Source organism: Salvelinus namaycush, chromosome 13, assembly GCF_016432855.1.
Source record: "Salvelinus namaycush isolate Seneca chromosome 13, SaNama_1.0, whole genome shotgun sequence".
NCBI lineage: Eukaryota > Metazoa > Chordata > Actinopteri > Salmoniformes > Salmonidae > Salvelinus > Salvelinus namaycush.
Window position 1 is genome coordinate 9591565 of NC_052319.1, and position 27914 is coordinate 9619478.

The window sequence follows — 27914 nt, forward strand, 5'->3', positions numbered from 1 at the left end:
CCATATCTCACCTTTGAAGTTGGAGGGAAAACAAAAGGTATGAATCAAAGAGACCTGGACATGAGATAGCAGACAAGGCTCCTCTTCTTTCCTCTTAGCCGCTCAGGGCCATAAGAGAGAGAAATGAAAAATGCAAATGAGACTAGTGAAATTACCTGTTTGCTTGTGTTTATATTGTGATTGATTGGAACACTGTATTGGAATGCAGGGGTGAATCTTTGATGGGCTACATGAAGACAGAGATCTTGAATTTCAAGTGGGATGCCCTTGGCAACTCTAAAAGGAGATAAGTAGATGGTAATCCTATCTAAAACATGTATGACACACGGGCACAAAGTGTGAAAAGATTGTAAATAATTTAATAACGACTAATATGAAAAAATAGAATGTGAGCTCAGCAAAGAAAAAGCACTGAGAAGGTTTTTCTATACAGTATAATGTAAACAAATCATAAAATATATTTCAGAACAGATGGAGGTAATAGCCCAAAGATTACCTTAGACTATTTGTCCTGAATAAATAAATACAAATATAGATGAATGGATGAGCAGAAATATATTATCTCTCACTCAATAAATATTTTTGATGAATAAGTTATTGCCTTTCCACAACTGTTAGAGTTGCAATGAAAGTTGGCTTTACTGGTCTATTGGTCTACTTTATTTCGGAAAAACAACTTTGGGTCTACATCGTTTCCCCAGAAGTATGCATGTTCACATTATCAACAGATAATGCAAATATGACAAAGGTATGCAACACCTGAAAGCTCTTATTTCTTCACTATAAACACGCAGGGGAAAATGTTTCCCTTTTTCTGCCATTCTGATGTAAAATATATTTTTATATCTTCCAACAAATTATCCCGTTTTTCTGAGTGACAAAATAGGTTTTCACTTGGCCCGAAGCGACATCATACCAGGTGGGGATGAGCGCATATCTTATGCAAAGGAAGTACATTCCCACTTGAAAAGTGCATTAGAGTGCAGACACCCGGATAAATGTGTGGGCTTTGCGCCTACCTGTGAATCGAAAAGTACCGACACTTCGATGCCGAGTAAAATTTTACGGTTGTTACCAAGGCCAATAGATTGTATTACTTTGGCACTAAAACGTTAGCATTAATTGTCATCACGGAATCTGCTGGTCCTTGGGTTTACTTTTCTGCCCAAGGTCTGGCTACATTCCATCACCCCCGGGCTGTAGTACCTTGCTGCCAGATTAAAATCGCTGTGCTATTGGAATTTGGGTGTTTTAGTTAGGACGTGCTTGTCACCTCTGCCTCTGGTATTTCAGTCTTGAATCTGTCTGCCAGAGAGACGACTATGAAGAGGTTAACAAATTTCATCACGATGTCTCTTCCCTCCTGACCGTGTAATCGAACTTTAGTGGTGCATCCAAAGAGGGTTTCAAAGGACTTCTTGAGCATTTAGTGGGTGTGCTGAATCCTGCAGATTACGAACTCTGCAGGACATCCAATGAAAACAACAACACCTTAATTGAATTGGGGATTGGCGGCTCTCACTTTTTAATTTAACGTTTTTTTTTTTTGAAGGACACTCTCATCATGACGATTCCATTATCTCGGACTCAACTAGCCCTGTTTTTCATCCTCTTGTGTCCGGTCAATATCATTGGGTTATGGTGGTAAGTCATGCAACAAACAATTAAAAAGTGCGTCAAGTTTAGTTGCTAATGTAAATAAAGTTTCTTAGAATACGGTGGTTTTTGTCATCTGATGTTATGTAGGTTAAACCTTGCACGCATCCATGTTGATATCTGGCTAAAGATTGGCATGATGTCAGGATGTACTAACATATATGCAATTCTGCATTTGACTCTATTGATATAACCACTATTCAAAGAGCCTCGTATTGACAAGTGTAATAACATGGTAACACTTTTGATGACCTTGACCGCATTGTGAAGCATTTGGTAATACTTAGACTACAATTACATACTAATTAAACGTGTTGGTGTTCTTTATCTATCACCACCTTCCTACTGCAAGCTCACTCAAAACAATTGTAATGACCGATCAAACTATCTCTAAAAATGTCTTAACGAACCACAACATTTATTTTCAATACAGCATTTTTATTGTTGGTCACAAACTCATATCTAAAATGTGGTTAAGTAACTCAATGAAATCAACAATAAAAAACTAAAGTCCCGAATGTTATGACTCAGCTAGCCAAAAAAGATTCAGCCTCAGTTTGTGGAGGTCTGCAATTGCCTGTTGTAAAAACAGAGATATTAGGGAGGTCAGAGTTGGAATTTTTTCCTGTGGACCTTGAGGCAGTGGATATGTCATCATAAAACAATTATTTGTTCAGTACTCTGAGATGTATGAGACTTAAAAAGACACAGACAGATTTTTTTTTCCTGAAGTAATTTCCACAATTAATTTGAGACACGTACATTTGAAGAGGGATGTTTAACTAAATCAAACCTTTTCAAGTTTGAAGGCCAGCTATTAGTACTGCTAAACTGTGAACCTCTCTCCCCAAAGACTAAATTGGGGTACTCAGGTGAGCACACCTGGAGGTCCTGCAGTTTGACAGGACAAAGATCCTTTCTGTTGAGAGCTGTGCATGCCATCTCACTCCTGTCTCTCTGCCCCTTGTCTTTTAAAGCAAATGGTTGTCAGCCTGACCAGACAGACAGGATGCCATTTGTGGGGGTAGATGAAACGTCCCTGAGATAAACCTCTTCTTTCAGAGCTTCTTTGATTAGGCTCTAATCATTTTGGCAGAGAGCAGTGAGACCAGAGAATTTGGAATGCCTTTGCAAGTTTCAGGACAAGTAAACTCCCGGTCCTCCTGGCTGTGTGTGGGTCATAGTCTGGCAGGCAGCCAGGAGTGTGGCCCACAGGTGTGCATATAGCGTGTGCCATTTCCACTCATCTGCTCCTGGAATGGGTCCTGGGCCAAGCTTCAGCTCTGCATCATCTGTAGAGAAGCACTTCATTATACCAGATCTTTATCGTTATCAAATCAAACATCACATTTTATTTGTCACAATGCCCCGAATACAACAGGTATTTACAGTGAAATGCTTACTTACAAGCCCTTAACCAACAATGCAGTTTTAAGAAAATACCCCCAAAAAGTAAGAGATAAGAATAACAAATGATTAAAGATCAGCAGTAAATAACAATAGCGGGGCTATATACAGGGGGTACCGGTACAGAGTCAATGTGCAGGGGCACCGGTGTCGAGGTAATTGAGGTAATATGTACATGTAGGTAGAGTTATTAAAGTGACTATGCATAGATAATAACAGAGATTAGCAGCAGCGTAGAAGGGGGGGGGGGGGGGGGGGGGGCAAAGCAAATAGTCTGGGTAGCCATTTGATTAGCTGTTCAGGAGCTTTATGGCTTGGGGGTAGATGCTGTTTAGAAGCATCTTGGACCTAGACTTGGCGCTCCGGTACCGCTTGCCGTGCAGTAGCAGAGAGAACAGTCAATGACTAGGGTGGCTGGTGTCTTTGACAATTTTTAGGGCCTTCCTCTGATACCGCCTGGTATAGAGGTCCTGGATGGCAGGAAGCTTGGCCCCAGTGATGTACTGGGCCGTACGCACTACCCTCTGTAGTGCCTTGCGGTCGGAGGCCGAGCAGTTGCCATACCAGGCAGTGATGCAACCAGTCGGAATGCTCTCAATGGTGCAGCTGTAAAACCTTTTGAGGATCTGAGGACCCATGCCAAATCTTTTCAGTCTCCTGAGCATGAATAGGTTTTGTCATACCCTCTTCATGACTGTCTTGGTGTGCTTGGACCATGTTAGTTTGTTGGTGATGTGGACCCAAGGTACTCGAAGCTCTCAAGCTGCTCCACTACAGCCCCGTCGATGTGAATGGGGGCGTGCTCGGTCCTCCTTTTCCTGTAGTCCACAATCATCTCCTTTGTCTTGATCACGGTGAGGGAGAGGTTGTTGTCCTTGGACCACATGGTCAGGTCTCTGACCTCCTCCCTATAGGCTGTTTCATCGTTGTCGGTGATCAGGCCTACCACTGTTGAGTCATCAGCAAACTTAATGATGGTGTTGGAGTCGTGCCTGGCCGTGCAGTCATGAGTGAACAGGGAGTACAGAAGGGGACTGAGCACGCACCCCTGAGGGGCCCCTGTGTTGAGGATCAGTGTGGCGGCCGTCGTAAAGTCCAGGATCCAGTTGCAGAAGGAGGTGTTTAGTCCCAGGGTCCTTAGCTTAGTGATGACCTTTGAGGGCACTATGGTGTTGAACGCTGAGCTGTAGTCAATGAATAGCATTCTCACATAGGTGTTCCTTTTGTCCAGGTGTGAAAGGGCAGTGTGGAGTGCAATAGAGATTTCATCATCTGTGGATCTGTTGGTGTGGTATGCAAATTGAAGTGGATCTAGAGTTTCTGGGATAATGGTGTTGATGTGAGCCATGACCAGCCTTTTTTTTTTTTTTTTTTTTTTTTAATTTTAATTTTATCCCCTTTTCTCCCCAATTTTTCGTGGTATCCAATCGCTAGTAATTACTATCTTGTCTCATCGCTACAACTCCCGTACGGGCTCGGGAGAGACGAAGGTCGAAAGCCATGCGTCCTCCGAAGCACAACCCAACCAAGCCGCACTGCTTCTTTAACACAGCGCGCCTCCAACCCGGAAGCCAGCCGCACCAATGTGTCGGAGGAAACACCGTGCACCTGGCCCCCTTGGTTAGCGCGCACTGCGCCCGGCCCGCCACAGGAGTCGCTGGAGCGCGATGAGACAAGGATATCCCTACCGGCCAAACCCACCCTAACCCGGACGACGCTAGCCCAATTGTGCGTCGCCCCACGGACCTCCCGGTCGCGGCCGGCTGCGACAGAGCCTGGGCGCGAACCCAGAGACTCTGGTGGCGCAGTTAGCACTGCGATGCAGTGCCCTAGACCACTGCGCCACCCGGGAGGCCCTGACCAGCCTTTTTAAGCATTTCATGGCTACAGACATGAGTGCTACGGGTTGGTATTCATTTAGGCAGGTTGCCTTAGTGTTCTTTCTTGGGCACAGGAACTATGGTGGTCTGCTTGCAACATGTTGGTATTACAGACTCAGACAGGGAGAGGTTGAAAATGTCAGTGAAGACACTTGCCAGTTGGTCAGCGCATGCTTGGAGTACACGTCCTGGTAATCCGTCTGGGCCTGTGGCCTTGTGAATGTTGACCTGTTTAAAGGTCTTACTCACATCGGCTGCGGAGAGGGTGATCGTACAGTCATCCGGAACAGCTGATCTTCTCATGCATGTTTGTGTTGCTTGCCTCAAAGCGAGCATAGAGCTTAGTTCGTCTGGTAGGCTCGTGTCACTGGGAAGCGCTCGGCTGTGCTTCCCTTTGTAGTCTGTAATAGTTTGCAGGCCCTGCCACATCCGACGAGCATCAGAGCCGGTGTAGTACGATTCGATCTTAGTCCTGAATTGATGCTTTGCCTGTTTGATGGTTCGTCGGAGGGAATAGCGGGATTTTTTATAAGCTTCTAGGTTAGAGTCCCGCTCCTTGAAAGCGGCAGCTCTAGCCTTTAGCTCAGTGCGGATGTTGCCTGTAGTCCATGGCTTCTGGTTGGGGTATGTACTTACGGTCACTGTGGGGACGACGTCCTCGATGCACTTATTGATAAAGCCAGTGACTGATGTGGTGTACTCCTCAATGCCATCGAAAGAATCCCAGAACATATTCCAGTCTGTGCTAGCAAAACAGTCCTGTAGCTTAGCATCGGTTTCATCTGACCACTTTTTATAGACCGAGTCACTGGTGCTTCCTGCTGGAATTTGTGCTTGTAAGCAGGAATCAGAAGGATGGAATTATGGTCAGAATTGCCAAATGGAGGGCGAAGGAGAGCTTTGTACGCATCTCTGTATTTGGAGTAAAGGTGGTCTAGTGGTCTGGTTACACATTTAACATGCTGATAGAAATTAGGTAAAACTGATTTAAGTTTCCCTGCATTAAAGTCCAGGAGCGCAGCCTCTGGATGAGCGTTTTCCTGTTTGCTTATGGCGGTATACAGCTCATTGAGTGCGGTTTTAGTGCCAGCATCGGTCTGTGGTGGTATGTAGACAGCTATAAAAAAATACAGATGAAAACTCTCTTGGTAGATACATGTGGTCTACAGCTTATCATGATATACTCTACCTTAGGCGAGCAAAACCTCAAGACTTCGTTAGATATTGTGCACCAGCTGTTGCTTACATGAATGCATAGGCCCCCGCCCCGTGTCTTGCCAGAGGCTGCTGTTCTGTCCTGCCGATAGAGTGTATAACCCACCATCTTTATGTTCTTAATGTCGTCGTTCAGCCATGACTCAGTGAAACGTAAGATATTACAGTTTTTAATATCCCGTTGGTATGATAAACGTGCTTTCAGTTCGTCCCATTTATTTTTCCAGCGATTGAACGTTAGCTAGCAGGACGGAAGGCATGGGCAGATTAGCCACTCGTCGCCTGATCCTCACAAGGCAACCTGATCTCTTTCCGCGAAATCTCAGTTTCCTTCTCCATCGAATAACGGGGATCTGGGCCTGGTCGGGTGTCTGTAATATATTCCTCCCGTCCGACTCATTGAGATGAACTCTTCGTCCAGTTTGAGTTGAGCAATCCCAGTGCTGATGTCCAGAAGCTCTTTTCAGTCATAATAGACTGTATCAGCAACATTATGTACAAAACAAACAAAATAGCATGGTTGGTTAAGATCCGATAAGACGGCAGCCTTCCCCTCTGGCGCCATCACAACACTAAATCAAATCGTGCACAACACTGATGCACCGCTGCTGTCTGTCACATGTTTGTGACATTTCTCACTCCCATTTCAAAGCCATGCATATTTCTGGAAATTCGCATGATTTCCATTCAAGGCCAGAAGGATCAGATAAAGATTCAATGACAGGGCTTGGCCGGGGCTACTATGTACACTGTTTCACCACAGAGCATGTGGCCTCCACCAATTTCCAGACATTGAGATTTTTCAGTGCGCGCGTAGACCTCATGTTGTCCTCACTTATTGCAAGACAAACATGTGACAGACAGCAGCGGTGCATCAGTGTTGTGTAGGATTTGAGTTCAGGATTTGAGTTTTAGAGAAGAGTGTGCCATGGCTCGGCGACACGGACCAGAGAGCTGAACACAAGCCACTCTCTAGCTAGCGTTCCAGCCTTGTCATGACTGACTTCATATCCACCATAGCCGGCATAGAGAATTAGGAGGATGAAATGCATTGTTTGCAAAGTGACAAAAAAGCCCATATATCTATGGCCATGCACTTCATAATGTCACTTGAGGTCCACACAAAGCTAGAAGAACAGCTTATCTCCAAAAGATCATGATGGCCTACATGGAGACTGACTATTTGGATACATGTCCTTTATCAGTGTTTCCCTTTCTATTTTGGTCTCTGGTTATCTCTGTGATGTTTCATGCGAGGCACTGTTCGGAGGGCTCTTGATTGCGTAGATGGTAGTGCATCCTCCTTTCTCTTATGATTAGACTCTGTTCCACCATTATCGTGTCCAGGAGCATTACTGTGACTGATAAAGGAGAGGAATAATGACACATTGCATGGACGTGGAAGATTGATTGCTTATCTGATTTTGTAGTTCCTATATAAGTGTGCTTTTACAGAGATTCCTATCCTTTATATTCAACACTGATAACACTGTGTTCCTCATAGTGAGTGTCTTGTTCAGGTCAGTCCTGGTTTGTATTGACACTGGAACATAGCATGGTGTTCAAGACAGAGAAATGTCTTCATCTACATATTGCCGGAGCCGTATTCAGACCACACGATTCGTCCTGGCCAGTGTTCGAGCTGCTTCGGCCGCTCGTGTGATATAAAAGCCTGGCTTTTGAATTGGGCGAGGAGGGTTTGCCTTTCACTTTGACAACGACACAGGACTTGGAGAAGAAACTCTGAAACATGGTCTGCTTCTTCTTTCTTTTTTTTACGAGTCTACACCTCCTGCTGTAAAACCTGGTCCCTTTTTTTGTGAGCAGCGCGCTGAGCCAATTTCAAAGCTATGATCCTGGCTCACAGATTCCCCCAGGTTTGAAGGCCATGACACATCAGACAATCAGGGGTTGTAAAGACTTGGTGTGTCTGCTAAGTTCTGTATCTGCCCATGTTACTTACACAGGGGTGTGGAATCATTGGAGTCAGATCTGTGTGGGTATACTATAGCGCGCCGGAGATGTGTTCCCCTGTGATCCGTTTTTATAGAGACGTTGTCAATACATCATCAGTGACTGGCAGAAGGATGTCAGGATCCCGGAAGTCGGTGACGCCGGACTGTCGGAGTCAAGTTCTCACACTTTAGTGAAGATGGCTCACATTGTGGGCATTAAGCTACTGTTCACTCCCCGCTTTTAGGACAGTGTGAATTATTAGGCTTTCAATCATTTTTCTATACTTAATCTGTGCAGCCATTATGCTATTTTGTGTACAGTATGTTGGCAGTTCAGTTTTAGTTTTCCATGACGCTATGGCTAAATAAAAAGGTGCATCTAACTGTACAAATAATTGGTATTTTGATTGAATCACAGATATACAGTGACATTTCGGACATTGGTATATAAATGGTTTCGACTTAATAATGTAATTGACTTACTGGAGATGGGATGCATTCCATTTTAAGAGCAGCGGTCCTGTGTCTCATGGTTCTTATCAGACCGCAAATGCTAGGGATTGGCAAGAGTGCTTGTTGGACTTGTTAAAACAAACTCACAAGGCAGATGAACGTTATTAGTCAGGAAGATTAGCTGTGACAAGGGTGAGTGAAAAGCAAGGAGGTATTCTCACACACTCCTACTCCCACATAATGATAAAAACTGACTCGAGCTTTACGGATCACACCAGCTCAACTGGAGTCAGATGCAGGGTTATTGAATAGAGGGAACAGGGGGATAGGGCTGTTCTCACATTATGTCATAGCAACTGTCACGAGAAGTACTGGCAAGAGTTCACAGTGTTGAACCTGAGGCCCGTACTCCCATTAGGAATTGAAATAAACAATTTTCCTAAGGGTAAACATACATCTGTCAACGCTAGGTAAGAAACCCGGGAATTAAGATGCAGCTCTCTAGCTCCTTTTTATGTTTCCGTATCACTGCAGCTTTACTATTTCTCTCCACACCCGATGTCAAGTAATCAAACTGCCTAATGGAAGAACACATACATTTAGCTTCAGTGATACTTATATGTAGTAAGAGTAAGACACGAACACATCATCATTGTTATGCCACTGTAGTGTGATTTGTAGTCACAGTCTATCTGTTGTATGCTTCCCTGTAGGGCAGTGGGGAGCCCTCTGGTCATGGACCCCAATAGTATCTGTCGGAAGACCAAGCGACTAGTGGGCAAGCAGGCTGAGCTGTGCCAGAACCAGCCAGAGATCGTCCACGAGGTCGCCAAGGGTGCCAAGCTGGGTGTGCGGGAGTGCCAGTACCAGTTTCGTTTTCGCCGCTGGAACTGCACCAGTCAGAACAAGTACTTTGGCAAAATACTCCAACAAGGTGAGTGAGAACTTGTCATTATGGAAAATAGGACCCTGTGATAATTTCCCCCTAATTTTCCCAATAACTCTACATACACACTGCCTGCCTGACATAGAAAATAATAATCTAAGTGCCTTTCAAATGGTTTAACAGTGTCTCACTTAAGACGTGACCCCTTGACCTTTGAGTGCACAGCCAATGGCCTCACTTCAACTTTACTCTGATCCAAAGTGCAGTGGAGAACAAGGCCAGCTGTTGTATGTTAACAAGACAGATTTACACTCGACTGCTCCTCTTTTGCATCAAATTGCAAACTCAAAATGATCTCCTAAATTGCTTCTCATATAACCATTGATCTCCAACATGGCCGGGGCTCTTTGAACTGAGTAATAAAACGAATGTAGGCCCTGCTACTATGCAATTATTGTCTTGCTTTTTGTACGTTGTCTCCTCCCGTGGCACTTTTCTATGCTTGGTTAATAGAGACCGTTCTGTGTGTACCAACAAGGAAGTGTTTTGTCAACAAACCACCGTTTAGCTCCAAAATAGTGTATCCATTATTGGTTTTTATCTTCTACTATCTAGCTAATGCGTGCCCTCAGTTGTTTGAAGAATCTTTTGAGGAGGTCTTTCATATTCAAAACAATTAGAGTACCGTTACAAGCATCCTGCTGGCGTTGACAGAATTCCTGTCCTTTACCGTCATTAATCTGACACGAGAAGTGTCCATTATAACTTTCCCTGAAAGATTTTGTCTCGAAGAACCTGAGTAGAAACTATCTCTTGCCATAGCCATTTAATAAGTCATTACAGATGAAGCCTTTAATCTCTTGAGGCAAAGCTAAGTATTCTGCAGGCGCTTTAAAGTTATTTTGTTCGCTCGGTGAGGAATATGTGGGTATTAAGACGATACCTTCTATAGTGCTAGATTATATACATCCTCTTCCTTTAAACTGTGGTTTGCAACGTTCCTGTTTTGTTGCTGAGAGACAGCAGAGGGCAGAGTGCCTGTGGTGCGGTTGGTCTCCTCTGGTCAGATGTGAATCCAACCGTCAGATGAACAGCTAGAACATTGATTTGACCTGGTTTTATGTGACCGCTCTTATTGGACTGGGCCCGGTTTCCCGATAGCGATGGAAATGATGCTTACAAAAGTGTTTTAACGATGCATCTTTCCTACAACGGCCGAAGATGTAACATGACTTTCCCAAAACACCAGGCAGAAAGAACGTTCGCGAGGTGCATCGTTGGACCATTTGTCGACACTGAGAGGAATGAAAGAACGGAGCTCTCTGATCAGCTTTCTCCATTCAAATCTTACCTTAACATTCTAATTATTCCACAATACTGACAACAGATCAGCTCCTAGAGAGATATCACCATATGGCTGCAAATATTGAGGTGGCTTATTCTAATGCTTACCCTATAATAATGCACTAAATCACAGATTACTTTGGCACTTCATTGTACATGTTGTTACACATCATGAAATATACTGAGGTGTTACAGACAGTGTAGCCTACAAATAGAACTCAATTGACTGAACAATAAATATATATGTATATATATATATAGGCCTATGTTGCCTATAGCCCTGCTGTATTTTTTTTTTATGCAGTCATCTCATTTTCATTTGAATCATCTTTTTATTCTTCGCTTGTTAAATTGCGAAGACAAATTTGTATTGTAAACAGCTTGATTCTATGTTTAGCAGAGATCTTCTGTGTATAAAGTGATGCGGAACGGCAAAAAATTATCTAACAACTACCTTAGCTGTTCTATGAGTGGTCTGAGACAGTCAGTAAATAACAAGTGTTTTCAAGTGCAACTTTACTTATGATGGTTTTGGGAAACAACTCGGATATTTAACGATGCTCCTACGAAGGTTCTAACGAAAACCAGTTACATGTAACTAAATGTAATCGAAAATGTAATTTACGTAATCTCCAAAAGTAATTGTTTATCACGAGAGAGCCATAAACAATAACTAGTAATGCTGCATACTCCCCAAAAAATGTAATATCTCACCTTTCTGGTAAAAATAGTTATAAATTGCTGAGGTGTAGCCAATTTTGAGGACACAAGCTCAAGCACAGTACAAATACGATAAAAATATGTATCTATTTTGTATTCAACAAAACTGTATGAATAAGGCTCAAAATGACTTAAATGCTTTCTAAATATAGTATAATGAAATTATAAAATGACTAACTATAAGATTTCACCCTTCTAATAACTGTAAAATACATATTTGTGCGTTTAATGTTAGAGATCAAACCATCTGCCTCCCCGGCTGTGAACGTCTCACCGAGCTCTAGCTTGGCTTCCTGGACTCCTTAGGAGTTAATCTCATCTAAGACAAACAGAACGTGTTTTTTGTTTAAAATCTATGAATTCTTTTTTGATTAATGGCTATTTTGATCTCTGAATGTGCTGTTGTGACGAAATCTCTCCTGCTGCACTATGATGTAAGGATTGCAGTCGTGTGCTTTGTCAGTGGCTGCGACGTAGGGTTCAGCCAGGAGTTGATGGACAGTCGGAAGAGCGAATGAAATGGTAGGAGGGACATCCCAGCTTCAAGTGGTTTCATATTTCACCTCCTACGTCACACAGGCAGACAAAATATACTACTGTGTCTGTAGGAAACAGGGCTATCGCTCAATGCAAGCCATGTTGATCGACAGTGTCCACAGATCAATTCGTAAGCCAAGAATTTGATCGGAAGCGGTAGCAGAACAACGCAGACCCCTAAACAGGGAACTTTACATCTAAGAGGTTTCAAGATGCTTTTGGGAACCCAGGCTCTGATTTGTTCCCAGACAGACGGATCTAAGTAGCATCTTCGTAGCTTTAGTTGAGTGTAAATTTAGTGAAGCGTTTTTGCTGTCAGTATAAGGATTACAACGTTAGCTACTCCTTTCACCGGAGAACTGGAGAACTCAGTGAAACTCCTTGCCAAAATGGCAATTAATCATAAATTCCTCCATGTCTATAGGTATGGCTTAAGTGCTCCTATGTTTTGAAGCATTCCGAACAATTACCAAGATGTAGCTCTAATGACCATTTGTCAGTGCAGGAAGATCTGCAAGGACAGGTTCACTTCCTCACATGCACGCGGCGGGCTGGGGGTGCTGCTCAAAGTAGCTTAAATCTTTCTCCCTTTGCAAAAATAACTGGATGCTTTTTCTTCCTATATTCAAACATAAACCAGAGCTGTTGTTGTGTTGACTTATCGATGCCAGGGGTTGCCAGTGGTTTGCTGTGAGCTATGCTGGCTGCTTCGACATGTTGTCTCATGGTTGTAATGAAGTAATTAGACGTGCTCAGAGACAGTATGCAGTTGTGACAAGATAGAATAATCATAATTCTTCTGCCACCTCAGGAATGCAGCTCGTTATTAGCTCTGTTAAAATGCTCCTGCTTCTGTCTGCTTCTCTGTCAATCATCATTTGGGAGCTCTGCATCGTCTGGCCGGGGGGGGGGGGGGAGAGGTTTTCTCCAGACTCCTGGAGAGAAAACAAACACCACACATTTTAGGTCTTTCAGTATCTGTCCTTTCTTATGAATGTGACACACTTAGTCTATGTCCCAAATAGCACCCTATTCCCTATATGGTGTAACACATTTGATCAGGACCCATAGGACTGTGGCCAAACTCTCTGGATGAGGTGAGACACTGCGGCATAATGTCATGATGTCAATGAAATGATCCCAGTTAGACATGGGATAAATTGCACTGTAAAAAAAAAAATGTTGTTTCAATTAAATATGATTAAGTAACTTGTTCCGCTGTCTTTTTTTTTTGTTTACTCAACTTTTTGGTCAAAGTGTTACCTGAACTTAACAAATTTGGCTCCAGAATGAGAAGACATAGGCAAGAATTCAGTCAACTTAAAGTGATGTGTTTGCTCAAATTGTCTCATATGTTCATTCAACTAGGGTAGCTGGAGTCTTTGACAATTTTTCAGAGGAAGGTCCTAAAAATTGTCAAAGACTCCAGCCACCCTAGTCATAGACTGTTCTCTCTGCTACCGTACGGCAAGCGGTACCGGAGTGCCAAGTCTAGGTCCAAAATACTTTTTAACAGCTTCTACCCCCAAGCCATAAGACTCCTGAACATCTCATCAAATGGCTACCCAGACTATTTGCATTGCCCCCCTCTTTTACGCTGCTGCTACTCTCTGTTTATTATCTATGCATAGTCACTTTAACTCTACCTACATGTACATATTACCTCGACTAACCGGTGCCCCCACCCATTGACTCTGTACCGGTACCCTCTGTATATAGCCTCACTATTGCTATTTTACTGCTGCTCTTTAATTATTTGTTACTTTTATTTCTTTTTTGGGGGGGGGGTATTTTTCTTAAAACTGGTTAAGGGCTTGTAAGGGCTTGTAAGTAAGCATTTCACTGAAAGATCTACCACCGTTATATTCGGCACATTCGGTGACAAATAACATTTGATTTGAACTAGAAACTATTATTTGGACATCTTACCTTAAAAAAGGCTGTGGAACTAGTTACACACAGTGCTTTTAACATACAATGTTTTCAACGTACAGATTTGACACACGTTGCCATACTTGATTACATTGTGCACGTATACAGTAATTAGTATTCAACATGTCCTCAACCTGGTATTTGAACTCAGAACCTCTTGGTTCACAGCATTACAATCTTCCTGCTACACCATCATGTCTGTGTCTACGACTGATTTCACCTGTACTGCTACACTTTGCACTTCAGAGTAAATCTCAGCTCTGTTAAAAGTACACTCAAGAAAAACTATTACATTTATCATAGTGATTAAGGAGTAACATTAAAACAGAGTAATATGCTCCGCCAACGTCAGACAACAATACCGAAAAAAAGAAAAATCACTTAAATAAGTCAATCGAATCAACGATGAGAGAATAGTCAGATTACGTGATAATTCACAAAGACATGGTGGTGTAGCAGGAGGATCGGAATGCCATCAACCAAGAGGCTGTGAGTTCAAATCGTAATTAGTGTATGAATGAACATGCGAAATGTATGTCAACGTGTGTCAAATATGTACATTGAAAACATTGTATGTTAAAAGCACTGTGTGTGTAACCAGTTGCACACCCTTTTTTAGTTAAGCTGCCCCCCAAAAACACGTTTAACAAACACCATTTTTGCCAAAGTTTTCTCAAGTTGGAGCTAAATTTGGGCCAACTAAATGTTTTAGTTCAGGTAAGACTTGGACCGAAAAGTTCAGTAAATTAAAAAAGGCTGTGGAACCAGTTACTTAATAATAATTAGATGAAACACCTAGATTATTTTTTTTTACAATGTGGACAAACATGAATGAACATACAAAACGTTACATACCACTGCGAACATTAAAGTCATGTACTATCCACTTATTTTTAAGCAATTACTTTTCTTGGTAATGATCTTACACCGTAATTGCCTTAATCTCTGTTATGTTAGAACCGATTAGCCCTGAAGTGTTAATTACACAGGGCTGATCCTGATCCTGTGTCAGGCCCTGACACTGATACCATCAAAGTGGAGATGTTGCTTCTTCCCTCTGTTCTAAACTCAGATAAAGAGGGTGTAATGGCTTTGTTGTATCAGGTAACACCGTGAATCTTTAGATTACACTCTCACGGGTCCACTGGGGCAGACAGTTGCTCCACGAGTTAAGCTACTGTAGCTAATCATCTCTCTTGTTTCCTCAATGTCATCTTTTTATTCACACCTGCATTAAGGCACAGTAGTGTGCGTCCGTTGAACACCAATGTTCAGCTACAATCTATACACTCTTAAACATTCCTCTGGTTGTAAGTTGAGGGCTTGAGTGGGTCATATGGCCTTGGACTCTGCATGATGAAAGAAATACTGTATGTGTTGATTCAGAGATCAACAGAGCAGCTGCATTTCGTCAATTATCGGATTATAGTCAAATCTGTGCGATATAAGGCTACGCATCATTTTTAAGGTGGAATGTGTGTCGTTTTGAGTAAGTGTGTTTGTCTGTTTGATGCATGTTTAGGGATTACTTGGTGTACTCACTGTTCTGTACGTCTTAAGGTAATAGAATGTATTTCAGAGATGCAATGAGATACGTGCTGTACAAGACTAGAACTTCTCCTGGACTGTGGCACAGGGCAGCAAAATCAATCAACCAAAATGATTCACACTCATCAGGCTGTGTCACATGTACTGCTACATAGAGGGGCCCTGGGTTTCCTCGATTCTTTTTAACCTGAATGCATGCATCATTGACTCAAAGATTGAGTATTAAAAAAAGATGGTCTAATTCCTTGCGAAGCCCCTTCTGGCACCAAGTTATCTCCCAGGCAGGCCCAGGCGTAGGCTGCTGGAGAATTTCTGGGGAATTTGTGTCTCTGAGGAAAATAGAAAATGGTGTTCATTCAAAACAAGATATTTTTTTAAATATTTTTACATAACCTCTTCTCTCTTAGTCATGTAAGCGTGTTTTTATTATCTTAGTCAAGGGGCTGGGTCACATTATACAACTGAACAGAAATACTTTTTGATTGTGTTATAATTTTTCACTTCACCTCTATGAATTGAATGTCTTCTTTCCAATATAGACACGATGATTGTATTGCTCATGATAAAGACGAGCGAGCCTGAGGGACATTACTGAAACACCTATTACTGTAGCTTGTCTAGACATCGACCTCCTCAGAGATTCTGTGGAGGCTGAGTAGTTGTCTACGGTTCTTTTCTCTTTGCATCGTTCTAATCTCCGCCTCTCCAACTGAAACAGTAAACCGGCATGACTGTTAGACATTACCCATAATCCCTCCATTTGCGTCGCAAATGGCATCCTATCCCATAAATGGGTGATTCTACAGGAGAGGGGTACATTGCTGTCCCACCCCAAAAACAACTATTTAAAAAAAAAAAAAAAGTTATGTCTTGGAATGCTTTAATTCATTCCAAGGCAATAACAAACATATTGTTACATTAATATAGTATAAAGTAATTGTTTATACACCTATTTCTATTGAGAGGTGGCTGCCCCACACCCTGACTCCTAAACTTTTTTTTTTACCAGCTTGTCACGTTCCTGACCTGTTTTCTGTTGTTTTGTATGTGTTTAATTGGTCAGGGCGTGAGTTGGGGTGGGTAGTCTATGTTATGTGTTTTCTATGTTGGGTTAATGGTTTGCCTGGTATGGTTCTCAATTAGAGGCAGGTGTGTGTCGTTTCCTCTGATTGAGAGCCATATTAAGGTAGGTTGTTCTCACTGTTTGTTTGTGGGTGATTGTTCCTGTGTCTGTGTATACCACATGGGACTGTTTCGTTTGTTCGTTCATTTTAGGTAGTCTGTTCCTGTTCGTGCGTTCTTCGTCTATATGTAAGTTCGTTTGTTTCAGGTCTGTTGCCTTCGTTTATTGTTTTGTAGTTTGTTCTAGTGTCTTGTCAGTGTTTCGTCTGTTAAATAAATTCAGTATGTATTCATCACCCGCTGCGCCTTGGTCCGTTCAATCACCACAAGACGAACGTTACACAGCTATTATTTCAATAGAACATGTTGAGTAGTTCTATAATTACATTGAAAGATGCTGATCTAATCAGTAGTTTTGTTCGTTTTTTTAAAGATCTTCCCCCCCCAAAAATGCTGTCCCACCTTTTGATGACACTACCGAAACATACACATTAAAAGACTGCAGAATTAATTAAGTGATAATGCCCGAGAAGCCGGTGTTTGGAGGATATTGGCATGTTGTTAGGCCCGAGACGAAGTGCCAATATATCCTCCAAACACTGGCTTCGAGGGGCATTATCACTTTTATACAACCGGTTACCAATACATTCAAATAATGATTGACATATTTTCATTAAAAACGTTATTTTGATTAATTTCTTCATACTATTTCATCCTTCCACAATATATAGTCCCGACACAAATCTAGGGTTGCTACCCAAGCCGGCTGGTCATTCGTTCTATCGTTTCCGCCAGGAAGTCAGTTGCCAGAGACCCAGTCATTCAGTCTTTTTGTTCTGTATCTATGGACGCGACCCAGTCGTTCATTCTAAATGTTCCATTGCCATACTGGCTGGCAACGTTCTTATCTCTTGCTTGCTAGCTAGCCAACGACGGCTAATTTACAGCCACGTCAAAAAAAGTGCAGCCAGAATAACAGGAAATTAGCTGCATTTGCATTTGTTTAAGCTGTTTTCTATTGACATTTAATTGGATGCATCCATAACAATGAGCTAATGAGGCACGATTTCACCTGGCATAAAACATTTGCTCTTTAGTCAGGTCACTGTTGTTCAGAGGAGCTAGCCAACAACACAGCTAACACAATCGTCCCAACCACTGACACTTTCATTACTATAGGACAGCTGGAGATCAAATTTGAATATTGAAACAATGTTACAAATGTTGGAGAGACAGACAGCAAGGTTTATACAAATCTCTGCTGTTGAAAACGAAATGTTAGTCTAAAAGAAATGTGAGATAATGTCGAGATCAAGTTTATAAATTGCTTGGCTGGGCTGATGAGACAGTGAATTGCGCAGTCAGATAGAACAGAGTAAATAGGCATTTTAACGTCATAGATTTAGCTGGTGGTAACTTGTGGAATAGACACCGGCTGGAATGCTGTTTTAACCAATCAGCATTCAGGATTAGACCCACCATTTGTATAATGTGCCTTAAGCCTCACCCCTACAAATATCACCAGGTGATGGGATCGCACCCCTCTCCAGCATGGCCACATGGTGAGTAGTTATGTGCAAACATTTTAGAGAAAATTAGTGAGAAAAATTGGTAAATCTTCATGTATTTTTAAGAAATGTCACTACCGAAACATCTAATATTTCAATAGATATGTAAAGTATGGTTTTGGGTAGGGGTGTGAATGTTTAAATGTTAAAACTTTAAATTAAATTGGGATCCTTAACGTTAAGAAAAATCCCAAATGGAAAAACAATGTTTTTAATATTAATATTGTTTTTTTCTTTCACAATATTAAAATCACTGTGCAGCTGGCTCGCCTGCTCTTTCTCTTCGCTAATGAAGAAAGTGTGTGTTCAGTCTTGGGTCTGTTGCGTGTAGAATATCCGAGCCTAATCATTGATGATAGGCCCTGTTTTTACTGAAGTTGAGAAACATTACAAGCCAAGAAATTGAGAAATACAGTATTCCATTGTGTGATACAGCTTTTGAATGCCGATGGATAGGCCTAGTACACGGTTCTGACTCCGTCTGCCTGGTGGCGACCTGCCTATACTGTGCCGCTCCCCTCTCACTCCGTCCCTCACTAGCTCGCTATGAAAGATGGGTGTGTTCTCGGAAGTACAGCAACTGATCAGTCTCTTCAAAAAATACTGAATCTTAAGAGTTGATTCCTAGCTGAAGATGGGATTTCTTTCTACGAAATGTCTTAGTAAGTCACAGTATTTAACTAACTTTGAAATTCTTTAAAATGGTGGAAGCCCTCAATTGCAATGTCCATACTTAAATGGGTCATATCCATCAAGAGTCCTCTATTTATCTCTATGATTGACACTTGATTGTTAGTCCGTAATGGGTCTGTGGTCAAACGACCACCCCTCATCACTGTCAAACGCTCCCTAAAACACTTCAGCGAGCAGGCCTTTCTAATCGAACTGGCCCGGGTATCCTGGAAGGATATTGACCTCATTCCGTCAGTAGAGGATGCCTGGTTATTCTTTAAAAGTGCTTTCCTCACCATCTTAAATAAGCATGCCCCATTCAAAAAACTTTGAACCAGGAACAGATATAGCTCTTGGTTCACTCCAGACCTGACTGCCCTTAACCAGCACAAAAACATCCTGTGTCGTCCCGCATTAGCATCGAATAGCCCCCGCGATATGCAACTTTTCAGGGAAGTTAGGAACCAATATACACAGGCAGTTAGGAAAGCAAAGGCCAGCTTTTTCAAACAAGAATGTTCGTCCTGTAGCACAAAGTCCAAAAAGTTCTGGGACACTGTAAAGTCCATGGAGAATAAGAGCACCACCTGCCAGCTGCCCACTGCACTGAGGATAGGAAACACTGTCGCCACCGATAAATCCACGATAATGGAGAATTTCAATAAGCATGGCTGGCCATGCTTTCCACCTGGCTACCCCTACCCCAGTCAGCAGCCCTGCACCCCCCACAGCAACTTGCCCAAGCCTCCCCCATTTCTCCTTCACCCAAATCCAGATAGCTGATGTTCTGAAAGCATCGCAAAACCTGGACCCCTACAAAACAGCTGGGCTAGACAATTTGGATCCTCTCTCTAAAATTATCCGACGCAATTGTTGCAACCCCTATTACTAGCCTGTTCAACCTCTCTTTCGTATCGTCTGAGATCCCCAAAGATTGGAAAGCTGCCACAGTCATCCCCCTCTTCAAAGGGGGAGACACTCTAGACGCAAACTGTTACAGACCTATATCTATCCTACCCTGCCTTTCGAAAGCCAAGTTAACAAACAGATCACTGACCATTTCGAATCCCACCGTACCTTTCTCCGCTATGCAGTCTGGTTTCCGAGCTGGTCATGGGTGTACCTCAGCCACGCTCAAGGTCTTAAACGATATCATAACCGCCATCGATAAAAGACAGTACTGTGCAGCCGTATTCATCGACCTGGCCAAGGCTTTCGACTCTGTCAATCACCACATTCTTATCGGCAGACTAAACAGCCTTGGTTTCTCAAATGACTGCCTCGCCTGTTTCACCAACTACTTCTCAGACAGAGTTCAGTGTGTCAAATCGGAGGGCCTGTTGTCTGGACCTCTGGCAGTCTCTATGGGGGTGCCACAGGGTTCAATTCTCGGGCCGACTCTTTTCTCTGTATACGTCAATGATGTCGCTCTTGCTGCTGGTGATTCTCTGATCCACCTCTAAATTGTTATTACTTCGCCACTACAGGAGGAGGAGTAGGGATTGGACCAAAATGCAGCGGGTTTTGAAAACATAATGAAATTTATTAATAGAACGCCGAAACACGAAGAACACTTGAATAAACTTCAAAACAAAATAAACGACGTAGACTGACCGAAACTTGAGAACTTACAAATACATGAAGAACGCACGAACAGGTACAGACTACAAATAAACGCTACAGTCCCGTGTGGTACAAACATACATACAAACACGGAAGACAATCACCCACAAACAAACAGTGTGAACAGCCTACCTTTATATGGTTCTCAATCAGAGGAAACGTCAAACACCTGTCCCTGATTGAGAACCATATAAGGCTAATTACCAATGACCTAAACATAGAAACACAAAACATAGAATGCCCACCCCAACTCACGCCCTGACCAACTAAACACATACAAAACAACAGAAAACAGGTCAGGAACGTGACAAGGGGGCAGCATTTTGAATTTTGGATGAAAAGCATGCCCAAATTAAACTGCCTGCTACTCGGGCCCAGAAGATATGATATGCATATAACTGGTAGATTTGGATAGAAAATACTCTAAAGTTTCCAAAACTGTTACAATAGTGTCTGTGAGTATAACATAACTGATTTGGCAGGCGAAAACCTGAGAAAAATCCATTCAGGAAATAGTTTTCTTTTTGGTTTTGTAGTTTTCTATTCAATGCCATTACGGTATCCATTGACTTAGGACTCAAATTGCAGTTCCTATGCCTTCCACTAGATGGCAACAGTCGTTAGAAATTGTTTCACGCTTGTATTCTGAAAAATAAGGAAGTAAGAGCATTCTGAATGAGTGGACCCTGCCGTGTCACAGAGCTTTTTCATGCGGATGACCGAGAGAGTGTCTTTCATGTTTACCTGTTATATTGACGACGTTATTGTCCGGTTGAAATATTATCGATTATTTAGGCTAAAAACAACCTGAGGATTGAATATAAACATCGTTTGATATGTTTCTATGAACTTTACGGATACAATTTGGATTTTTTGTCTGCCTGTTGTGACTGCGTTTAGCCTGTGGATTACTGAAGAAAACGCGTGAACAAAACGGAGGTCTTTGGATATAAAGAGACACTTTATCGAACAAAAGGAACATTTATTGAGTAAATGAATGTCTTCTGAGTGCAACCATATGAAGATCATCAAAGGTAAGGGATTAATTTTATCTCTATTTCTGATTTGTGTAACTCTTCTACTTGACTGGTTACTGTTTGTAATGATTTGTCTGCTGGGCTATGTTCTCAAATAATCGTAAGGTATGCTTTCGCCGTAAAGCATTTTTAAAATCTGACACCGTGGTTGGATTCACAAGAAGTTAATCTTTAAACCTATGTCAAATATGTTTTGTTTTCTGAATTTTTATAATGAGTATTTCTGTATTTGAATTTGGCACTCTGCAATCTCACTGGATGTTGGCCAGGTGGGACGCACATACCCGAGAGAGGTTTTAAACACATAGATCATTATTTCTATTTTTGATTATTTATTGGTTGCGTACACAGATTTGCAGATGTTATCGCAGGTGCTGCGAAATCCTTGTGTTTCTAGCTCCAACAGAGCAGTAATATATCTAGCAATAAAAAAACAATACACATAATCCAGAATAAAATAATAAATATGTTTTTTGAAGGAATTAAGAAATATCAGAACAAGCAATGTCAGAGACCGGAATATAAATATATACATACAGTATAATTGTGTGTAAAGACCGTATGGACAGTATATGAATAGAAAAGGTGTGTACAGCAGTAGTTATATAGGATGAGCTATGACTAGAATATAGTATATACATATAAAGTTGGTAAAGCATTATTCAATTGACCAGTGTTTAATGAATATGTACATAGGGCAGCAGTCTCTAAGGTGCAGAATAGAGTACCGGGTACTGGAGGCGGGCAGGGTACTGGAGGCGGGCAGGGTACTGGAGGCAGGCAGGGTACTGGAGGCGGGCTAGCGGTGTCTGATGGCCTGGAGATAGAAGCTGTTTCTCAGTCTCTTGGTCTCAGCTTTGATGCGTCTGTACGGTCTCCACCTTATAGATGGTAGCGGGGTGAACAGGCTATGGCTATTGTGGCTGAGGTCCTTGATGATTTTCTTGACCTTCCTGTGACACTGGGTGCTGTAGATGTCCTGGAGGGCAGGCAGTGTGCCCCCGGTGATGCGTTGGGCTGACCACACCACCCTCTGGAGAGCCCTGCAGTTGCGGACAGTGCAATGCCGTACCAGACGGTGGTACAGCCCGACAGAATGCTCTCAATGGTGCACCTGTAGAAGTTTGTGAAGGTCTTAGGGACAAAAGCCTCCTGAGGTTGAAGAGGCGTAGTGCGCCTTCTTACCAAGCTGTCTGTGTGAAAAAAATTGTTTAGGTTGTCAGTGATGTGCACGCAGAGGAACTTGAAGGTTTTGTCCCTCTCCACTGCAGCCCTGTCGATGTGGATGGGGGGGGTGCTCTCTCTGCTGTCTCCTGTAGTCCACGATCAACTACTTCATTTTGTTGACGTTGAGGGAGAGATTATTTTCCTGGTGTCACTCCGCCAGGTCTCTCACCTCCTCCCTGTGGGCTGTTTCATTGTTGTTGGTAATCAGGCCTACCACTGTTGTCGTCAGAAAACTTGATGATTGAGTTGGCGACGTGTGTGGCCGCGCAGTCATAGGTGAACAGGGAGTACAGGAGGGGTCTGATCACGCACCCATGTGGGGCCTCCGTGTTTGAGGATCAGTGTGGCGGAGGTGTTGTTGCCAACCTTCACCAATTGGGGTCGGCCCGCCAGGAAGTCAAGGACCCAGTTGCACAGGGAGGGGTTCAGACCCAGGGCCCTGAGCTTAGTGATGAGCTTGGAGGGCATTATTGTGTTGAAGGCTGAGCTGTAGTCGATGAACAACATTCTTACACAGTAAAAAAGTGTGTGTAAAAATTAATGTTGACTTATTTTAACCCGGGATGAGTATTTTCAACATTATGAGGAGTCAATGAGCTATAGTGTCGGAGTGTAAAATTATGCAGTCATTGCAGTGTAATTCAACTCAATTCATTGGAATGAAAAAACATGCCAATCCTCTGCTGTGGTTGTGGATGATCATTATTTCAACTTACTTGTCAACGCAATTGCTCCTGCACATCCTCAAATAATCAGGTAAGTAAGGTCAACAACTAATAGTTTTCACTTTGACATTTACTTAATTATAGAGTAATAGCCTATTGATGTTAAACCAGTGTTAAATATTATTACACATTTATGTGTGAATTTTAACACCATTGTGAGTCAAATTAATTTTGAAAATGTGACACTACCTGTAGAGTAACTTTAACACTATGTAGACTGGGACCAAATGATATCTGAAACAGTGTTGAATTCAACAGTTAAATTAACACTTTTATTTTTACTGTGCAGGGCAGCAGTGAAAATGCAAAAAGAAACAGAAAGACATTTATTGATTGTGAAATGTATGTGTATGACATTTGATATGGTATCAATTAAGTAAGCAATTATGTTCCGAATGTATACGCCTGGTCACTACCGAAACGGCTGATATTTTTCCACAATAGAGACAAAGTGACAATTTAAACATCTAACGACATAACTAATTAGATGCATAAGTAATTCAATCAATCAATAGGTTTCAGATTCATAAAATCGACATTGAACCTTTTACAGAGAATAATAGAGATCATATTTCTATAAATGAAATTGAAAGGTTTTGAAAATCTGTTTAAAAATCATGTTTTTCCTGTTTTGTAAATGTTGTCTGCAAATAACGTTTAAAAAATGATTCTGTAATAAAAGGTTAATCAAAATGATCACTACTGTGCGTGGTTCTCCCTTTGCTGCAACTATCACTATGTTTCGGTAGTGACAAATTCAGTGGGCTGGAATTCAGTACATTATTTCAAATATGCAAGACAAACAAAGTGTGTGAGTAGTAGAGATCACAGGAGGTTGGTGGCACCTTAATTGTGTAGGACGGGCTCATGTCAAGGGCTGGAGCGGAATAAGTGGAATGGTATGAAATACATCAAACACATTGTTTATGTGTTTGATGCCATTCCATTGGCTCCGTTTTAGCCATTATTATGAGCCGTCCTCCCCTCAGCAGCCTCCACTGGTAGATATGTCTATCTGACACACAGTGTGTTGTAAGACGTGCTTAAAGTTTTGAAGAAATAGGATACAAATGTGAACAAAAAACATTTAACCACCAATTTGCATCACTTCTGTAGAATGACCCATATCCACTGACTGTACAAAACCATTAAGAACACTTGCTCTTTTAATGACACATACTGACCCGGTGAATCCAGATGAAAGCTATGATCCCTTACTGATGTCACTTGTTAAATGAACTTCTCAGATGAAGGGGAGGAGACAGGTTAAAGAAGGAATTTGTTAAGCCTTGAGACAATTGAGACGTGGATTGTGTATGTGTGCCATTCAGAGGGTGAATGCAACTCAATATTAGGAAGGTGTTCTTAATGTTCTGTACACTCAGTGGACCCTGGTCAAAAGTAGTGCACTATAAAGGGAATATTGTGCTATTTAGGACGCAGACTATATGAAACTTCCTGCAAAAGCAGACATGACTGGCCTGTCTAAGAGAAGCCTCAACAGAAGTTATTGAGTTAGTCAGCTCTGTCCCTTCTGTACACTCAATTGTCCTGGGAGGAGAACATTTGTTCCCCCCCCAGATCTATTGCAGTCTAAACCTGAGATGAAACAGGGATGGTGTGTGATGGGGAAGGGCCTTCACAATGCGCACGACAGGCAGGCAGGGAAGGGCTTTATTGGAGCAGTATGTGAGGAGGACTGTGTGTTCAGGTGCTGGTCCAAGCTGGGCTGGGGCTGAGGCTGGGTCTGGGCTGGCAGGGAGACGCCACACACACAGAACCGGCCTGTATGGAGCCATCAGTGGGTGTGCAGACGGACAGCTGGTATTAATATCACAGGGTGCTGGTCTAAAGGGCCCTCGCACGGCACCGATTCCGTTTCACTAGATTTAATGAATCCCATTCACTGAATCATGCGATATGGAATTGGCACAGGGCTAAGCGGTGACTACACGCTCATGTCTTCCAGCTCCAGAAAATAAATGTCATTCATTTCAGCTTCGACACAATGGACCGCTAACTGCCTACCTCCTCTTCTCCCTTATAGCAGCTAGGAACACGGCATAGACATGTCTTTTCCAAAGCAACAAAGGACAATACAAATTAGAATGATGTTGTGGTCCCTAAGATAAAGACAGAGGTTCAATCTGCAGTTGCAGCCGTACATCCCTCTGGGCTAGAGTGGTAAACTCCCCTACTACACAAATAGTCCTGCAGCTGTGTACTAGCCCCCCCTATCTCAGATACCAGTGGTATCAGCACGGTACATGACCTGGGTCACTGTTCTGTTCACTCCTCTGATGACACCCCTGTGTGTGTGTGTGTGTGTGTGTGTGTGTGTGTGTGTGTGTGTGTGTGTGTGTGTGTGTGTGTGTGTGTGTGTGTGTGTGTGTGTGTGTGTGTGTGTGTGTGTGTGTGTGTGTGTGTGTCTTTCAGACATCCGGGAGACAGCGTTTGTGTACGCCATCACAGCGGCTGGGGTGACCCACACGGTGACTCAGGCCTGCAGTATGGGGGAGCTGCTGCAGTGTGGCTGTGAGGCAACCAGGAGCAGGGCTCCCCCCCGGCCAGCCTCCTCCTCCACCACCACCTCTGGCGAGGGAGTCAAGTGGGAGTGGGGTGGCTGCGGAGACGACGTGGAGTTTGGCTACGAGAAGTCCAAGCAGTTCATGGATGCCAAGAGGAAAAAGGGCAAGAGTGACATCAGGACGTTGATCGATCTCCACAACAACGAAGCAGGACGACTGGTAGTGAATTAACTTTTCTTTTTTTAATAAGGATTGTTGCACTCCTTTTGTACTTTTTAATCCTTTATTACAAAGGGTAGAGATAGAAAGGAAATTAAGCTGAAAGGGCCCCTTGCTGCCAGCGGTACAATGTACAGTACACGTGCTCCAGAGGCAGCAGCTTAGAACACTAGACCATCCCAGGCTGTGAATTAACTTTTTATAATTCCCCCCAAACACACTCATCTTCAATCTTTTATTTTACCTGTGCTGATTTTAAGCAAAAGTACAAGCAAGCATACATGGGAAATGTTTTTTATTATGCTCACTATCATCAAGTGAAATTCTTTCATTTATTTGTATGGCTTTCTTTAGAAACAAAGTTGAAAATTAGACCTAAGTGCTGAAAGTATTCATTGTGTAGCTGAATGTTCCTCTTTTCGTCAAATGCATCATCCAAGACAGCCTCTAGCTATAGTTCTGTAACAATGTAAACTGATATTTTAACAAGAATCATATTTCGGATAAAAGAAAACAAGTGTGAGCTTCACAGTTTGTTTTCAAGGCTTTAAGGCAAGTAGCTGCTCATTTTTCTCCTTGTAAAACTTTAACGTTTTCAGGTCTTTGTTAAGGACTCAATACAGTACATGTATGTTAAAAACGTAAAATATTGGATTCACAATGGCCTCCTTGTTGATAGGAAGAGAGGAGCATTGCACTCAGTTAGGAGGTTGTCTGCTCTTTTGAGAAGCTAATTACAGGTTATTGCTTTGAATTTCCTGGGACTTTGCTCACCCCTGTCAGTATTGCTTCATCACAGTATGTTACATTGGCACACAAGCCAAAACCTTTCCCAAGGGGTCAGAGACAGGTAAATGGGGAGGAGTGGCTGTGTAGTTGGGCCAATTATAGTCTCAGGAAGACAGGTTTTGAATTAAACAGCAAGAAGAAAAGGTTGCACACATGTGGAATAACAACAAAGTGAGGTTAAAGACTTGGAACTCTGCATGCAAAATGGGTTAATTACCTCAATTGTAACTCAATGATCTCTGTTCTGATGTCAAGGCCTGTGATCTCTGGGAAGGCCAGAGGCCGGGTGGGGGAGGGGATAAATTCCTTCTGAATAGTGTCTGCTTTAATCTCACCTATCTATCTCTGTGTCTTTACTACAGGCGGTGAGGAATTATATGAGGACTGAATGTAAATGTCATGGCCTGTCCGGGTCTTGCACACTCCGGACCTGTTGGAAAAAGATGCCTCACTTTCGCGAGGTGGGTGATCGCCTGCTGGAGCGGTTCAATGGAGCTTCCAAGGTGATGGGAGGCAACGATGGCAAGACCCTGGTTCCCGTAGGCCAGAACATCAAGCCTCCGGACAAACAGGACCTGATCTACTCGGCCGAGTCGCCCGACTTCTGCTCGCCCAATAGGAAGACGGGCTCACTGGGCACGCGGGGCCGCATGTGCAACAGCACAGCCATGGACGTGAGCGGCTGTGACCTGCTGTGCTGTGAGCGTGGCTACCGGGACGAGACAGTGGTGTTCGAGGAGAACTGCCTCTGCCGCTTCCACTGGTGCTGCGTGGTGCAGTGTAAGAAGTGCTCGGTGAGGAAAGAACTCAGTCTCTGTCACTAGCATTACCACAGTGAAGCTGGGTTGGTTTCAGGCCTGGCCTCTTCTGC

At 42.7% G+C, this 27914-nt stretch overlaps 1 protein-coding gene across 1 annotated transcript; it reads left to right on the top strand.

Moving 5' to 3' along the window:
* Nucleotides 1–1564: 1564 nt before the first annotated feature.
* Nucleotides 1565–27867, top strand: LOC120057846 (protein Wnt-6-like). Its single transcript, XM_039006313.1, has 4 exons — nucleotides 1565–1644; nucleotides 9280–9500; nucleotides 25944–26254; nucleotides 27406–27867. The coding sequence occupies exons 1-4, from the start codon at nucleotides 1565–1567 to the stop codon at nucleotides 27865–27867; spliced, it is 1074 nt and encodes a 357-aa protein (XP_038862241.1).
* The last annotated feature ends 47 nt before the right edge of the window (nucleotides 27868–27914 follow it).